This window comes from Scyliorhinus torazame, chromosome 16 (assembly GCF_047496885.1).
Source record: "Scyliorhinus torazame isolate Kashiwa2021f chromosome 16, sScyTor2.1, whole genome shotgun sequence".
Classification (NCBI taxonomy): Eukaryota; Metazoa; Chordata; class Chondrichthyes; order Carcharhiniformes; family Scyliorhinidae; genus Scyliorhinus; species Scyliorhinus torazame.
In genome coordinates this window covers 13,639,227-13,651,829 of record NC_092722.1, presented here as the reverse complement: position 1 = coordinate 13,651,829, position 12,603 = coordinate 13,639,227, and the positions used below count along the sequence as shown (strand labels likewise).

The 12,603-nt window shown below is 49.8% G+C and overlaps 1 protein-coding gene across 6 annotated transcripts in view; it reads right to left on the bottom strand.

Annotated features, from left to right (window-relative positions):
* The window catches only part of agrn (agrin), a 538,795-nt gene that overhangs the window by 81,954 nt on the left and 444,238 nt on the right, over nt 1–12,603 (bottom strand). For all 6 annotated transcript variants that reach the window (XM_072477973.1, XM_072477974.1, XM_072477975.1 and 3 more), the window contains 5 exons: nt 11,120–11,227; nt 9,644–9,808; nt 7,565–7,708; nt 4,599–4,723; nt 722–827 (listed from right to left, as the gene is read on the bottom strand). In XM_072477973.1, coding sequence (XP_072334074.1) covers nt 722–827; nt 4,599–4,723; nt 7,565–7,708; nt 9,644–9,808; nt 11,120–11,227 — 648 coding nt within the window. The remainder of the gene's footprint in view (nt 1–721; nt 828–4,598; nt 4,724–7,564; nt 7,709–9,643; nt 9,809–11,119; nt 11,228–12,603) is intronic.

Below are 12,603 nucleotides of genomic sequence, written 5' to 3'. Positions count from 1 at the left end.
CCTGCCCCTAGTCAAACATGGGCCGCTCATCATTGACTTGAAGTCCAGATGCTCACTGCAAGCCTGGGCTTCACATAGCACACTCACGTGAGAAAACATTCTTCTGTCTCGCTGTTCCATCGGGTATCTGAAATTGGACATGAACGCTGGATACAATACTCAGAATGAATTGATGCTGGCAACTGGAGAACACAGGGACCTTCTGTATACCAAGTGTGTCTTAGGCGACCTATTTTTACTTTGATTTCTGTACAGCCGATCAGAGTCCCAACTGCTGATATTTACCTGGTCAGGTGCATGATGCAGTGTTAGCACCCCAAATTTCATTAGGCTGGTGCCAGCTCACAATTTCCGATCTCCTGGGAACCAAACTGAGTGAGCGACCTCATGTAAAAGTCTTTTCAAATTGGCAGCAAGTCAACTTTGGAGCAAATCATTAACCAGGTACCACCACTTTTCAATGGGTTTCTTTCAGAAAGCTTTCGCCATGTACTTGGATGTCATGTAAACAGGGCTCTCTCGCCATGCAAACAGTTCAGTGAGCTTTTTTTAAAAAGGACACAAACTACCTTTTTAACTCTGCGAGCTTCATCCGAATCCATTTTGCCAGCAAACACAACACAGGGGGTTTCAGGTAACTCTCCATAATCTTTCTCCTGATCCCCCACTGCTTGTCCCTTCCAAATTAAAACATTGCACCGTGCTTGATCAACTTCCTTACCTTGACAAGGCCCCTGGTGCGCAATTGCGATTGCTGTACCCTGGCGGCACATAATAGATTTAAGCTGGCACTCGTTGGCGTAGGTAATGCCATCTGAGCCGCAGACCTGATATTGTACAAGGAGGCAAATAAACAAGGGTCAAACACTGTTTGAACTGCATGTCCAACAACACAGAAACAACAGGAATAGACCATTCAGTCCCTCTATTATGTTAAATTGTGGAGGGTTAGTCCCTCAACACCATCCACAGTACATGTTCCACATCCTTGCCTCCCTGGCCCAGCATTAATCTATGCATCTGAGCCCTGAAATTTTCAACTGACCCAGCATCCAAAAGCTTTTAGTGGGTCAAGTTCCATATTTACGCCGTCCACTTTGTGAGAATAGGTGCTTCCTGAATCCAATATCAAAAAGGCAAATCTCTGATTCTAAGACTTTTCACTGGATTCCTACACCAGAATAGATTGTTTCTTCATATCCTTCCTGGCAAATACTTTCATCATTTCAAATACCTTAATTAGCTGATTCCTCAACCTGTTAAATTCAAGGTAACATCAGCCAGGTTACGCCAATTTGGCCTCATTGTTTGATCCTTTAAACCCAGGTATCGTTCTGTGAATCGGTGCTGCACCCATTCCAAGGCCAGTGCATCCTTACTGAGGTTTGGTGCTTGCATCTTCAGAACCGTGCAGCGTGGACGCGATGGTATAGTGGTATTTTTACTGGGCTAGTAATCCAGAGGCCCAGGGTAATGCTGTGGGTTCGAATCCTATCCTGGCAGATGGTGTAATTTGAATTCGGGCAGCACGGTAGCATGGTGGTTAGCACAATTGCTTCACAGCTCCAGGGTCCCAGGTTCGATTCCGGCTTGGGTCACTGTCTGTGCGGAGTCTGCACATCCTCCCTGTGTGTGCATGGGTTTCCTCCGGGTGCTCCGGATTCCTCCCACAGTCCAAAGATGTGCAGGTTAGGTGGATTGGCCATGATAAATTGCCCTTAGTGTCCAAAATTGCCCTTAGTGTTGGGTGGGGTTACTGGGTTATGGGGATAGGGTGGAGGTGTGGACCTTGGGTAGGGCGCTCTTTCCAAGAGCCGGTGCAGACTCGATGGGCCGAATGGCCTCCTTCTGCACTGTAAATTCTATGGAAAAATTCCATAACATTCTGGAATTAAACGTCTTTTGATAAGCATTGTTGTAAAAACCCTTCTGGATGTCCTTTTGGGAAGAGAATCTGCCATCCCTGTCTGGTCTCTGGGGCTCCAGATTCACAGCAATGTGGTTGACTCTCAAAGGCCCTCTGAAATTACCCAGCGAGCCACTCAGGTCAAGGTCAATAAATGCCGGCCCAGCCAGCAACGGCCACATCCCATGAAAGAATAGAAAAAGAAACTATTTATCTTTTCAGATTCAAAATGTACGACTTCACACTTTCCCGGTTTACCTGCCGTAGCTTTATTGAATGGTGGAGTAGACTGGAAGGGCCGAACGGCCTATTCCTTTCTTTTAAAATGTTTTTATTGATTTTTCATATTTTACATCCAACAATTTTTAAAGTACACAACCGCGACAAAAATCAACACATATACTCACAAGCGAGTATCTTCAGTACAACTATGGCTAAGCCCCGCTCCCGCTTAGCCGGCATCCATATTTTACATTCCCCAATATGGCCAAAACACGTATTTACAAGTGTTCATTTACAGTTTGGTTTTGGCCTGAGCTTGCCCTGGGACCTTTGTCCCTCCTGCTTGCCCGTCACGTGAACATCCTGGGCAGAATTCTCCGACCACCCGCCGGGTCGGAGAATCGGTGCGCGCCACACGAATTGCGCCATGCCGCCCCGACGCTGGGACGCAATTCTTTGCAGTGCGGAGACTCGGCGCCATCAGCGCCGGCATGGCGCCAGGCGGGGTATGCGCCGACTCTACGGCCTGGGCCGGCGCCGGATGGGCCGAGCGGCAGTCAACCAAAAGCCGAGTCCCGCTGGCGCCGTTCTAACATCCTCTGAGCCGGCGGGACATCGGCGTTGAAGGATCCGGGGGCGGCCTGTGCGGGGTGAGTGGGTTTCTGACCCTGGGGGGGGGGGGTCCTCCGTAGTGGCCTGGCCCGCAATCGAGCCCACCGATCGGCGGGCCAGCCTCTCTGCCCCCCGGTCTCCTTTCCTCCGCGGAGGCTCCTGTAGCCCTGCGCCATTTGGCGTCGGGGCCGCTGCAGGGAAGAAGGCCACTGCGCATGCGTTCGTTGGCGACGTCCCAACTGCGCATGTGCGGACCCCGCGACGCCGGGATCGGCAGCTGGGGCGGCGGAGGCCGCTCCAGCGCCGTCCTAGCCCCCTGTGGGCCGCAGAATGGGGTCCCGGAACGGGTGCCGACGCCGGAGTAAAAAACTCCCGTTTTTACTCCGCCGTCGGCACTTAGCCGCCCGTTGGGAGAATCCCGCCCTCTATTTCTGCTCCTGCGTCTTGTGTCTCAACACACTCTGCTGCTTTAGTTCTGGTTCCCATTCACAAAACTTTACTGAACTGCCAAACAAGTTTTTTTTTCTAAGAACACTTTCATGGGATGTGGGTATCGCTGGCGAGGCCAGCATTTATTGACCAGCCCTAACTGCCCTGGAGAAGGTGGAGTTATACGCTGCCTTCTTGAACCACTGCATCTGCAACGTTTGATAAACAACTCTCTATTCCTTCATCCAAGTCACTGTGATATATGGTGGAAAAAACAATGTCCCAGTAGAACTCTCTGGGGAGTGGGAAACAGGGGGGGGGGAACCACACCTTACATCCTGTCGATCAGAATCAATTATTTTGCCACGCAGTCAATTACCAACCAATGTTATAAGCTTGCGCGGGACCATATTGTCACGACACCCTGGGCTAGTGTGCGGTCAATTGATTGAGCCCAATAAACTGCAGCCACCAGGTTTGTAACTATATCACAAGTAACCTTTTATTATGGACAGTATTATAATTAACTGGACAGAAAATGTAACGGACTTTCTAATACCCTTTTCACACACAAACACACACACACAATAAAATAAGTGGGAACAAAGGAAATAAACAGGAAGAACTTTTACATTATTAAATGCCTCACCATGGTCCATACCGACAACATACCGTTCATCTTCCTCAAAATACTCAACAATACCAGGACATCTATAACCCTCGATAAACCAATGCTGACTCTTTGATCAGCTCATACATGTCCAGCTACTCCTTTCCTGATGTTAGGTTCCAGTAACTTCACCACACAGATGTTTAAGCTGGCGACTCTGCAACAATGTGGTTTCTCGGACTTTCAATTTTTAAACAATGGACTGACATTTGTACAATTTCAGAATCTAGCGAGCTTGGGGAAGCTACCGGCGAAGGTAATATCCTCACCCATTTCTTCTGATAAACTGGGGTGGAAATTTGTCAATCTCAAGTCCGATTCTAAGCTCCATCGCCATTTCTTCCCCTGTCTTAAAAATGCCACGACAATCCCTCCCTTTGAATTTAGGTCATTTTGTACCACTAAAATTTTGTTCCTCTTCGGAGGGAAATGAAGAAAAGGTAGCATCCTTGAACTACGGGGTCCTTTGTGTTGCCAGCGAGCGCTGGGGAGTGGAGGGAGCAGGATTTTAATGGATGAATTTCCATTCCTGGTGCATTGCTCTCTCCATCAGGAGCACATTTTGGAAATTTGGGTGGAAAAACATGGGGAATGAGCGACTGAATTTGCAAAATGCAAAAAATGCAAAATGCAATGTTGGCTGAAACTCTGAAACAGGAACAGACTTTTGTAAAATGTCTCCTTTAGAAGGATATTGTATTCTCCAATCTGGCATTCAGGAGAAAAGATGAAACAGGAATAGCACCAATAAAGACTGACCTTTGACTTTTTACTCGCTGGACAAAGAGGTGGGGGACACTCGCAGTGAGCTTGTCCGATATTCTCCACACAGATTGCTCCATATTGGCATTGAAGATCAGCACATGATTTGGAAATGGATGGATCTGTGGGAAAGTAGGAAAATAAACTCATTCAATTCTCTCTCTGCATTCAATTTCTGAAAGATTGTAATGCATTTGTCGACGAGGCAGCGAAGTCAGAAGTTAAGTTATTTTTTTCCCTCGGCACCTCGAGGCACAAGAACAAGCAATAGTGCCACAAAAGACCAACAGGCCCACCAATATTCACCCTCCAAGTAGTGATCAGGAGCGGGATTCTCCGACCCTCCCCCCGCCAGGTTGGAGAATCGCCGGGGGGTGGCGTGGATCCCGGCCTCACCGGCTGCCAAATTCTCCGGTGCCGGAGATTTGGCGGGGGCGGGAATTGCGCCGCCCCCCCCCCCGGCAATTCTCCGGCCCGCGATGGGTCGAGTGGCCGCCCATTTGCGGCCGGCACCGCCGGCGTAAATTAGAGTAGGTACTTACTGGCGGGACCTGTAGGCACGGGCGGCCTCCGGGGACCTCGGGGGAGCGGGGTGCGGGGAGGATCTGGCCCCAGGAGGTGCCCCCACAGTGGCCTGGTCCGCAATCGGTGCCCACCGATCGGCGGGCCGGCCACTGTGGCTGGGGGCCTCATTTCCGATGCGCCGGCCCCTGTAGTCCTGCACCATGTTGTGTCGGTGCTGGCGCGTTGAAGGAGGCCACTGCGCATGCGCGCGTGGGCGCCGGTGCCACTGCGCATGTCCTTGTTGGCGCCGGCACAACTGCGCATGTGCGGATCCCGCTGCGCACAGTTATCGCCGGGATCTCCCAACTGGAGCAGCGCGAACCGCTCCAGCGCCCTGCTGGTCCCCTGGAGGGGTCCGAAATAGCTGTGGGAGCGGCCCGTTTACGCCGTGGTAAAACACAACGGCGTTTACGACAGCGTGGTCACTCTGCCGCGGGATTGGAGAATCCCGCCCACTATTCCTCGGAGAAGCACCTCTCCATCTATATGACGTTCACATTTCTCACACCACCTGTCCCTCACATCATCAACACTTGCTTTTCTACTTCGGATCATTCACGATTCTGAACATTGTAGGAAATAGAAGGCCCATCGGCATCTGTAAAGAAAGAACCTGTTTATATTCTGGGTGAAGACCTCCCAACAAACCTTGATGTTTTGTCAAAGGATCTTTTTTTAAAAATTCATTTATGGGATGTGGGCGTCACTGGTCAGGCCAGCATTTATTGCCCATCCCTAGTTGCCCTTCATAAGGTGGTGGTGAGTTGCCTTCTTGCACCGCTGCAGTCCTTCAGGTGTAGGTACACCCACTGTGCAGTTAGGGAGGGTGTTCCAGGATTTTGTCCCAGAGACAGCGAAGGAACGGCGATATAAATCCAAGTCAGGGTGGTGATTGACTTGGAGGGAAACCTCCAGATGGTGGGGTTCCCAAGTATCTGTTGCTCTTGTCCTTCCAGATGGTAGTGGTCGTGGGTTTGGAAGGTGCTACCTAAGGAACCTCAGGCTGCCACTGTCCATCGGGGTTGGAGAGTTGGAATGTTTATTGTGGAAGGAGGAGCAATCAAGCAGGCTGCTTTGTCCTGGATGGTGTTGAGCTTCTTGAGTGTTGTTGGAGCTGCACTCATCCAGGCAAGTGGAGAGTATTCTATTACACTCCTGACCTACGCCTTGTAGATGGTCGGCAGGCTTTGGGGAGTCAGGAGGTGAGTTACTTGCCTTTGACCTGTCCTGGTAGCCACAGTATTAATATGGCTAGTCCAGTTCAGTTTCTGATCAATGGTAACATTGATTGTGGGAGATTCAGCGTTGGTAATGCCATTGAATGTCAAGGGGCGATGGTTAGACCCTCTCTTGTAGGAGATGGTAAGAAGTCTTACAACACCAGGTTAAAGTCCAACAGGTTTGTTTTGAATCACTAGCTTTCAGAGCTAATGATTCGAAACAAACCTTTTGGACTTTTAACCTGGTGTTGTAAGACTTCTTACTGTGCCCACCCCAGTCCAACGCCGGCATCTACATACCCTGTAGGAGATGGTCACTGCGTGGTACGAATGTAACTTGCCACTTATCAGCCCAAGCCTGGATATTGTCCAGGTCTTGCTGCATTTGGACATGGACTGCTTCAGTATCTGAGGAGTCGCGAATGGTGCTGAACATTGTGTAGCCATCCGCAAACATCCCACTTCTGACCTTTTAATGGAAGGGAGGTCATTGATGAAGTAAAGATGGCTGGGCCTCGGACATTTAACCTGTTTAATCCAGATTTTCTCTTTTTAGGCATCAAAGACCCACTATATACTTTCAAAATTTCTGACTTTTATTATTTATTCCAATTGCTTTTTCACCATTTCTGTGAATCTCTCATATGGAAGCTGACATATATGTGTTTTTTTAAATCTTGTGTGACTGAATCGGTCACAGGGTTCTGTGTCAAGGTATCAGGAAGTGCATGTTTTGGCAATTACATTGTTAAGCTAATTGTCTGATTAAAGGCAGGCAATGGTTATTAGGTCCCCCTCTAAAAGAGTATCAATGGACAAAACTGGAACAGTTGGTGTAGGGGATCCAGAAGCAGTTTGTATGCAGAACAAACTTGCTGGAGGTAAAAGACAAACTGGTGTACTATCCCTCCATCATACACTAACATTTAAGATTAACATTCCATCAAAGAATTACCACTGCAATCCAGAGTGCTCAAGGCGTTTCAGGGCTCTTGGGTGTCCTGATGAAAGAATCTTGCCTGTTGGGTTCGCTGGATGGTTCAAAGACGCCATCCACTTAAACTCTCTGAAATCTAACACTGATACCGCACCTTGTTTCCAATGGGTCGTCTCAGATTTCAGACTTTTACAAGAAATGCTTCACAGGGGTTTTCTTACAGCACCTGTTGACGCCCTCACCTTCGTTGCAGCCATTTTGACCCAATTTGCTTCCATCAGGACACTGGGTACACTTCATTCCAGTGATGCCCGTTTTACAGGAACACAAGCCCGTCATCTGCTCACAGTCATCTCGAATGGCCCCGACAGAATCACAATTGCAAGCTGTGCATGTAAGAGAGGGAAAACAACAATGTGTTAGTGGGGGTCAGGAAATTAAACAGCAAATACACTCAGGGCTTCTAGCGGCATGTGCAATGGAATCAATAAGCGTTTTCAACTTCTCTGTTCTTTTAAAAGGTTTAATTAAGAATAGGTCAGTCCATGATATAGTGTAGAAAACCTGTTCTCACCAAGATAAAGGCACCAGTGCCGGGGAACGAAACATATTTCCGTTTTAATACCTGCACCAAACATTTCCAGCAGGTTATAGCTGGATCTAGAGTAAAGCTCCTTTTATTCTGTTTGAATAATATAATTTGTCTCGCACTCAACATCCTACAATGCTACTGGTTACACTCTGGTGAATTTGTGCCCTTTAAGAAGCACAATTAGACTGTCACTACCTTATTAAATTTTACGTTCTTGCAGGTTTATTTTGGAGAAAATAAGACAATATTGCAGCTTTCCTTCCCGAAGGAGCTGACCCTTACTGGGATTCATCTCCAGTTGAGCACTGACAGTCATTGTCCAATCTGCCATTCTTTTCTGAGCTCAGTGTCAGTAGGTTACTTAACAAGGGAGAGCCTGAGAACACACGCACGCACTCTGCAAACATTCTATCCCACACGCAGGCTCCACATACACACATGCGCACATGTACTCCAACATGCATGCATGAATACCATGCACTTACACGACACAAACCACGCATGCACGCCCTGTGCACATACACTCCACATGTCACCGGCAATCAATGTGCTCCACACACACACACACGTCTGAAACCTTGGGCGAAATTCTCCCCCAACGGCGCGATGTCCGCCGACTGGCGCCAAAAACGGCGCCAATCAGACGGGCATCGCGCCGGCCCAAAGGTGCGGATTGCTCCGCATCTTTGGGGGCCGAGCCCCAACATTGAGGGGCTAGGCCGGCGCCGGAGGGATTTCCGCCCCGCCAGCTGGCGGAAATGGCGTTTGTTGCCCCGCCAGCTGGCGCGGAAATGCGGCGCATGCGCGGGAGCGTCAGCAGCCGCCGACAGTTTCCCGCGCATGCGCAGTGGGGAGAGTCTCTTCCGCCTCCGCCATGGTGGAGGCCGTGGCGGAGGCGGAAGGGAAAGAGTGCCCCCACGGCACAGGCCTGCCCGCGGATCGGTGGGCCCCGATCGCGGGCCAGGCCACCGTGGGGGCACCCCCCGGGGTCAGATCGCGCCGCGCCCCCCCAGGACCCCGGAGCCCGCCGCCTGGTCCCGCCGGTAAATACCAGCTTTGATTTACGCCGGTGGGACAGGCAATTCCTGGGCGGGACTTCGGCCCATCCGGGCCGGAGAATTGAGCGGGAGGTCCCGCCAACTGGCGCGGCCCGATTCCCGTCCCCGCCCATTCTCCGGTACCGGAGACATCGGCGGGGGCGGGATTCACGGCGGCCAACGGCCATTCTCCGACCCGGCGGGGGGTCGGAGAATGGCGCCCCAGAACCTTATCAGATTGTTTTCCCAATAGTTTGTGATGATGAGACTGATTGCGACCTGCTACCATGATGGGGACATTCGTAATTTCAAACCCCAATTTGGAATGGATTTAGATGCAAATTCCAGAGGTGAAAGAAATCACTTGCTCCAGATGAAATGGTGAGCATCAGTGACTCGCTAAAATGGGCTTTCTGTATGTGTAAGCCTGAGCAACAGAGACATGCGAGGGTCACAAGACAACACTTCTCTTGCCTTGCGAGAACTCAATTTTAATACCACCACAATTAAACACAGTGGACTACACAGAACACAGGTCTAGGAGTTTCCTGATGAATGCCGCACTGTAATTGTTGTGTGGAATGCTGATTAATCCATTTGGTTAGGAAAGGAAGGGGGAAAGTAAAGAGAATGCTTTAAACTGCATTACCGTCACATTTTACACAACTAAAGCATCCCTGGTATTCACTTACGAGTGCATCCGCTTTTCTCGTCTATGACGATGCCACGGAAATTCCAGAATCCAGGTTGACAACGGTCACATTTCAGGCCCCCCACACCGGGCTTACAGGGACACTGGCCAGAGCTGGGGTTGCATGTTCCACTGTATGATCCATACTTATTACACCGACAGGTACCTGGAAAGATCAAAATACATTCTCCATTTGTCTCCATGCTGATGATGCAGAGTCGCTATTTATTAGAGAATACATTTTCAAGACGAGGATACAAAAATAAGAGGATAGAAGAAAGTAGTGAATATTTTTTTTTAAACGCACATCTGCCTGACCCCGGGACAAGGAATTCCCGCCCGAGGTCAACTGGCCTTTCTGTTCGGCCGCCAAATTATCTGTCCCGCCTACGGCAGGCGGGGTCAGAAGATTTAGGCCCATATAAAATACATTGCATGGGTCGGAGGGGAGGGGAACAAGCACACATGTGGATGCATAAATTTGTGCTCCATCCTGTGCCACAGGCCTTAGTTCCTCAATTTCCAAATAAACAGGATACGTGCATAACCTTCGCCACCACAGGCATCGCCAACACCCCAAAACTGTGCATCAACTTTGGTGGGGGTCGGGCAGCACGGTGGCGCAGTGGTTAGCATTGCGGCCTCACGGCGCCGAGGTCCCAAGTTCGATCCCGGCTCTGGATCACTGTCCGTGTGGAGTTTGCACATTCTCCCCGTGTTTGCGTGGGTTTCGCCCCCACAACCCAAAAGGTGTGCCGGGTAGGTGGTTGGCCACGCTAAATTGACCCTTAATTGGAAAAAATTAATTGGGTGCTCTAAATTTATTTTTTAAAACTTTGGTGGGGGTGGGCGTGGGGGGCAGTGGTGGACCTGATTGGTGAGGGAGTTCTTTCAGTAGAAGAGCTTGCCTTCTGCGGTTGTGATAGTGGGTCTTTCACAGTCAGGGTGTTAACTGCTACAGGGTTACAGTGGCAGATATGTTGAGATGTCTGCTTGCTTAGAAGTAGAGAGTCTACTGGGAAGTAGAGAGTGTTGGCGGGGGAGACTGAGATCCCTATCTCAATCCGTGCGGCTTCCTTGGCATGGTCACATTTTGTAACCTTGTGGGAGACTAGCTCAGGAGCCGTCCCTGACAGTCTATCCTTAGTTGGGTACACGACTCCAGAGTTGGAAATTCTCCTCCTACAAGAACGCAGAGAAGCACCTCCATGAAATGCCCAGCACGCCCAAGAGGAGCTGCGTCCTGAAGCCTTATGGCAATTAGGATAGATACATTGTGTGCAGCAAATTCACTCGGGAGTCACCCCGATGAAGGTTCAAACATGACAAAAAAACTGTAGTCTGGATCCAACAGCAGTATCTTTTGTCACTTTTATGCTGCTGGCCGTTGTCTGGTTGTGGAACCAGCTACAGGAGAACCGGGTGACTACAGCTGGCTACACTCCTGTAAAGCGTAAGCACCGACGTCCCAACTTACTCGGGCAACCTGCAAGGCCGACTCCTTGGGCAGCGGTTATGTTATCAAGGCAACAGCCATAGACCGATTTGCTGCAATGCTGTTGTGGGTCTGACGTCAGGATTGTAGCTGCAGAAAGAGAGAGTGAAACTGATAACGTATTGAACACACCAATACAGATAATCTAATATGTACGCTTTGTGTTTGATGGGATGAACACCGACAGATTCTGTTTATTGTCAACAAGTTCCCATAACAGCCTCCCGGAACAGGCGCCAGAATGTGGCGACGAGGGGCTTTTCACAGTAACTTCATTTGAAGCCTACTTGTGACAATAAGCGATTTTCATTCATTTCATTTCAGTTCTTGCTGCCCCTCCTGTTGGGGTGCAGGAAGGTGCAGCAGATTGGAGGCAATAGCGAGACGTTTGACAGCAGTGGGGACGGTTTTGGCGCGTTTTTGAGGTGGCGCAAGAAGGTGGACCTGGTGGATAGCCATGCTCCTGTGAAAGGGCACTGCTGTTTGAGGGTATGGGGAGGCTGGAGTGTGGGATTTGATTTGTCGAATGAATCTTTGTGATTCAGCAGTTAGTGCTGGGGTTGGAGACTGAAGGAAGTCAGGAGCGGGCGGGCGGGGGGGCGGTGGGGGGGGGGGGGCTGTCAGCAAGGGTAGTGGGCAGTGAAGCCGAGATCACTAAACTTGCTGCCCATTTCCAGACTAGGCAGCTTAGTTCCCAGACTGATGCTAGTTTTAAGCATGGAATTGTGTGCTAATTATAAGACTGCTATTGCAGAATAACTCGGTATATATAATATATAAACGCCCACACAAATGTAACCAATGATTTAATTTTTTACGCACTGAAAATCCAGAATGTCATTGATAACAAATGTGGACAGCAAAATATTCCAGTAGTTAAAACCAAACTTTGCTCCCTTTCCATGTAACCTATTTGACCGAACTCAAGACCATCTGGATCGAAGCTTTGCTTTAGTCATGGGCTTTTAATGCAATTATATCTCCTTCCGTGGCACTTTAAGCAACTTAAGTCGGGAAGCAGCTGATCACAGTCATTTCCTGCCCACAGTGCATCTGGTCCAACACTCGAATCACAATCTAACACAGCGCCTACAGGCTGCTTGAAAGCAAATCTGAGGAACACCAGTTGGCAACAAACGCGCTGTAGTTTCACAGCTCCCTCTGATCTCGGCCTCCAAACTCTCCGAAACAGACTGACAGACCATTTCTGCAAGACATGGTCAAAACTTCAACGCTACCTTCGATCGGGACTCTGCACATTGACGCAAGGCATGGACACTGCCTGACAATTCTAGATTGGGTTTCAGGGCGGCACGGCGGCGCAGTGGTTAGCACCGCTGCCTCACGGCGCCGCGGACCCGGGTTCGAGCCCGGCTCTGGGTCACCGTCCGTGTGGAGTTTGCGCATTCTCCCTGTGTCTGCGTGGGTCTCACCCCCGTAACTCAAAGATGTGCAGGCTAGGTGGA